General features: G+C 38.3%; 1 protein-coding gene across 1 annotated transcript in view; it reads right to left on the reverse strand.

The window, feature by feature from the left end:
* Positions 1-5,376, reverse strand: part of LYRM4 (LYR motif containing 4) — a 134,386-nt gene that overhangs the window by 75,186 nt on the left and 53,824 nt on the right. The window contains exon 3 of the mRNA XM_009326528.1: positions 1,464-1,584. Within this exon, the coding sequence (XP_009324803.1) occupies positions 1,464-1,584 (121 nt within the window). The remainder of the gene's footprint in view (positions 1-1,463; positions 1,585-5,376) is intronic.

Genomic DNA, 5,376 nt, shown 5'->3' on the forward strand with positions numbered 1-5,376 from the left:
CCCTGCCCACGGCAGGGGGGTTGGACTAGATGACCTTTAGAGGTCCCTTCCAACCCAAACTATTCTATGATTCTATGATTCTATGAAATTGACCGATCAGAACTCAATAAACTAACTACTAGCTCAGATCTGTTTGAGTGATCTCTGACTCTTCTCCTGCGACACCCCCTCCTTCATTGTCTTCTCCAGCCTCTAATAATTCCCTGGAGAAGACTGGATATCAAGGCTCTCCAAGATAAAAGCTCAAAAAGGAGAGGTGAAAATGCTAGTCATCACCTGCAGATATGAGAAAAAACACCCCAACATTTAAATAAAATTGCATTGAATCAATCCAATCTGAATTGCTTCTTCGAGAAACACTTTTAAAATACAAAAATAGCAGTGTTTGGGTTAAAAAAAGATAGCAAAGCTATGATAGCACAAAACAACACCTGTTCCTGGGAGAAGAAATTCCAAAGAAATAATTTAATTTGCACCAAAATATTCATACTTAATTTCCAAATCAAAGGGCCCAGCTTCCCACTGAAATAAGAATCCAGCTAACTGATCTGCTGGTTGTTAAAAGATTTGTGTTAAAACAGACCATGGAGGAACAGGTGCACATATTCATTTGATATTTAATAAAAATACTACTGAGCTCTGACCGGTGTCAGTAAGTGCAGATTTTGCAAGGAGGGACAGCTTAAGCATTGCAAGTGCCCTTAGAGAGTTCAGGTGTAGAAGCTTGCTTTCTTCAAATTTCCAGTGATCACTGTAGATAGACAGCAGGTATGTATGAGAAGTAATAAAGTATCTAAAGTTCAACGAAGTATAATTCATGTCTAAATAATATGGAACCCAGTGGAAGGAACAGAGATGCTATAAATGCTACTCAGACAAGGACAGAGAAAAATATTGCCAGTGACTCAACTTTTTCCAAAGGAAAATCTATCACCCTGCTTGGACACATTTGCCAGCATTTACTTAATTTACTTTAAGATTTTCTTGTTCTGCTACTGTTCTAACACTGTACCTGGAGGTGGGGAAAAACAAACACAGAAGGCAAGACTATTTGGAGTGAGTGTCACAGCAACTCTTCTAAACCTATGATGGAAGGAGGAAAGCGTGAGGAAAGGAATCTAATACACATAAGCTAGAGGAAACAGATTCAAAGGAAAATTAGGGCAGAACAGACAAGCAGAGTGAAGAGACAGTAAAACAAGCAGCAGAAAAGGTAACGGAAGAGCATATAAACTTTTGACAGCAAGGCCTGTTCTGGTTCATGGAACAAATGTCCCTAAATCCCCTATTGCAACCAACATGGATAAACAGATGTTTCCTACCCTCTCAAACTCAGACATACAAAACCTACTGTTCATCCAGAGATGTTTTGAGCAAAGATCTATTTTTTCCATCTGTAGTGGCATAAGACAGTTAACTGAGGAGTGTACAACCCTTAGATAAAATGAGAGAAATAAACATACCTGCCGATGAATAACCTCTAGGTTTGCTTTGGCTTTATTCACTAATTCTTCTATTTTTTCAGAATCCTTTATATTCTTGTTTTCTCTGAAGGCATCTCTTATCCTTCTGATGGCATACGTTCTAAACACAAACAATAAGACGACGTGTTTTCATAGATGTGCCACAGTTTATGACATTTCAGTATTCTTTAAAACATGCTGACTTTTAAAAATATACATACACACACATATATATTTTGCCCAGTTTTATACATATATCTTTTTATTCAGGGTCTTGTCTTGCCTGAGTTGAAACAGTGACCAGATTATTTAATTAAAAAAAAGTGGTTTTACTGGAAGTTATTGTAGAAAAATTTCATATTTCACGTATCAGTCCAGTCCTTACTGCTTGTTATTGCTGTAAACACACTGTTGGATGAATACTGCAAAGCTCAAGAACATAACAAAAAGCCTAAGAACCAAAAAATCATCCCCCAAATTATTTTTGAATCAGTGTGACTATTTGTATTCTGCATACTTTAAAGGTCATTGAGCTAACCACTAAATACATGATTACTAGTTCTGACTTTGTAATCCAGCAGTCAACAAAGGTAGACTGATGGGCCAACCATAACAAAAAGGGCTCCTTCCCTGTCACCCCTTTCCTCTCCTGACAAAGTATTTTTCACTCCTCAGGCTAACACCTCCTCATCCATTTCCCCACTAAGAAGCAATAACAGGACACGATCTCTGCAAGTCAGAAGAGGTTACGATCTTTGCTTTCAGAGAGGAAGGTCCAGAGCTTCACCTATCTCCAAATCTCTCCCCTTTCTTTTCAACCCAGTAAAGAACTTTTATGCTGTCTGTAGTGTACTGCTCAGTAAAAAATAGGGCCAATTTCAATATTAAAATAAAATTTTCAGACTGAGCAGTAGATACTTTCATTACACACGTGCTTGGGAGGGGAAGGAGAAACGGCAGTAAACTGATCCTGCTCAGCTATCTTGATAATGTCCCACTTCTCTACCACCACATCAAATCAGTATCATTTTTACTACAGAAAGTAAAACCCTATGTGCGGTGCTGGAAGGAAAAAAAGGCTGCTGCAAACACCACAAATAGTGTAATATTTCAACCACCGTTTTCAATCTTGTATAAAAGTGAAACATGAGACACAAAATTGTCTGAAATATAATCATAAAAAACTCCAAAGATGATGTTGAAAAATAAAAATATGGGGGAGGAGACTGAGGAGGGGAGAGGAAGAAGAGGAAAGATGAATAGCCAGCGGCACTCCGTACCGTTAGATGGTGCTATCCAGCTCCTAATGCAGCCTCCACCACTCAAGCCGCATATTTTCTCTTTGAGCTCATAAATAATACATTTCAATCACAGGAATCAGGATGGTTATGGAGTGCCACCCTGCTGCCGCACACCGGCAGATGGTGCATGCTTTTAATTAGGGCCTGTTCACCTATAATGTGACACTGGGGTGCGTGAGTGAGTGAGCGTGTGTTTGTATGTGTGAAGTTAATAGAATGTATTAAATATGGAAGCTCATTCTCATCTGCAGCTGCTGTCCTTGCAAGATTTGAAGGGGAAGCTGCTTATTTCTTCTAGAAAAGAAACAACACCAAATCATTAAGATGTAGTGTAATTTTGTTGCTTGATAATGGATGGATTTCAAATCATCCCATGTTCATATGTGGGGTTAAACTAAAAGGGTTTCCAAAAGATACAAAGACCTAATATGTATATATATTTTTAGCTTAAAAGAAAAAACAACAACAAACAACACAAGTATCCATTACTGGGTACAAGTCTTTCAAAATGCAATACAAATGAGTAAATGCTATCTACATAAAAAAGATAGATGGGACTAAAACATATTCTTGTTCAGTATAACACCTACAGACTGGTTTTTTTGTTTTGTACATATGGTGCATTAATTGTTCCATTTTCTCTCTCTTCCTCTCATTACACCCAACAGTTGTTGAGAAAGAAAAGATATGTACTTAGAAAACATTATCAGATCAGTTTTTCTCTACAGTCAGGAAGTTGCACTGTTTTTTCCTTTTACAAATTCTTTAAACCTTTATGAACATTAACACCCAAATGAAGTTATTTTACATAGGCTTTAACACAATCTTAATTCTACAGCTGAATCAATACATCTCCAGTATTCTCTAAATATACTTCAAAGATTAGCTGTATATCCTAGTACTACTCTTTACTAAGGTTACACTGAGATTAAATATATCACTTAAAATAAGGATGAGCTGGACTCCAAGCTCAAATCCAGTACTACAGACTGTAAAACATCCTTTCTTCCCCATTGAGAGGTGCCAGGGGAACATTTTGCCAACACTCAAATTCTTTCAAAATTATATAAAAAGCATTAAGTCAAGATATAAACAAACTGGCAGTTTTGGGGTTTTTTTGTTTGGTTTCTTCTTTTTAAACAACAGCTTTTTATACGCAACAACAGTCGTGAGCAGTGTCAATTCCAAACCTCAATACTCTCTACACTTCAAGAGTTTCTGAACTGAGTATGTACTAAAAGCTAGTACTAACATTAGGGCTGCGATATTGCTGCAAGTACATGAACTGAGCTCTTTTGAAAGTACAGTAACGTGTAGCAACATGTAGTAAAGATACACATACTATGAAAAGAACTTTTTCATTCAGACATATATCTGTTGTTTTTTTTAAAGAGCACTACTCCAAAGATCTTCTGGTTGATGAGCAGTCTGGTCAGCTGATCGGCTACTCTAGTGGCGTGTATTTTCAGTTCAATAAGCATAAACACCAAAACCAATCATGTACCATTTGAAGGCACAGCTCGAAATACCAGTGGCAGAGAATATATGGCTATCTTCATAAAATATTACAACATTAACATAAAAGAAGCACTATCTGAAGAGAGAGCGACAGATGAAAAGCATACTGGCAAGTGAAATGGTTGCTGTACCTTATGGATGATCATTTACCCAAGCTGGCACAAGGAACTGAGGGCATACAGCACTGCAACAAGTTTAAGCCAATGTGAGTGAAGGGGAGCTGCTGCAATTTTGCCACCCTCCCTGGTAGGCACAAACCCTCCCTCTGCCTCCTTCAGACCAGCACTGCCAGTCTGAAATTTGGCCCTGAGGTGAGCCAGTCCAACTTGGTAACCTGACAGAAGGCCAACCTACTGAAAAAGTTAACTACTATTTTTTTTTTTCCTGGATTAGCGAGCTCCATTGGCTCTACATGGGACTGGATGAGCATTAATGCTGAGGAGGAGGAAATACACCAGTACTGATTTAAATGGATACAGTTTGTGATAGATCCCACTCAGAGAGGCCGAGCAAGTCGCATCAACAAAGGGGACTCTTCAGCAAGAAGGTACCAAGCAAGGCCTCCAGGGAAACAGAATGGGAAAGCAATTCTGCATATAGTACACTCAAACAGCTCCTATAGACCTTTGGGAAAGGTCCTAGGAATGCAACAGTGTTCATTAAGAAACATCATTGCAAATGAAAACTCAAACTGCATTTCACAATCTACTATTTTTCTCACCATTCTTTGGAAACAGATACTGAAAAATGGCTGAAAGATGTAACACGGCATTTTCTTTTTTTTGTCATCAAGTGCACTGAAATTTTAATAGAGAACACCTTTGATTTTATCTTCTGCAAAGAGCTGCTAGCGAACTAGTGACAGCAGGACCCAAGCAAGAGTGTACAGTTGAATATATTCACTCAGTGCTCTCTTACATATGCACACTCAAAACACTCTTTGTGATCCCTACTTATGTGCATCTGTCACACAATTAACTCCCAATTAAATCAAAAGTACGTACTTAATGGGTAATAGACTCAATGCAACGGCTTCAGACCAAAGCCACTGCAGGTGGATGGCTACGCAAGGTAACAGATGCACATCAGTAGAA

The sequence above is a fragment of the Pygoscelis adeliae genome, unplaced genomic scaffold, assembly GCF_000699105.1.
Source record: "Pygoscelis adeliae isolate BGI_AS28 unplaced genomic scaffold, ASM69910v1 Scaffold186, whole genome shotgun sequence".
Taxonomy (NCBI): domain Eukaryota; kingdom Metazoa; phylum Chordata; class Aves; order Sphenisciformes; family Spheniscidae; genus Pygoscelis; species Pygoscelis adeliae.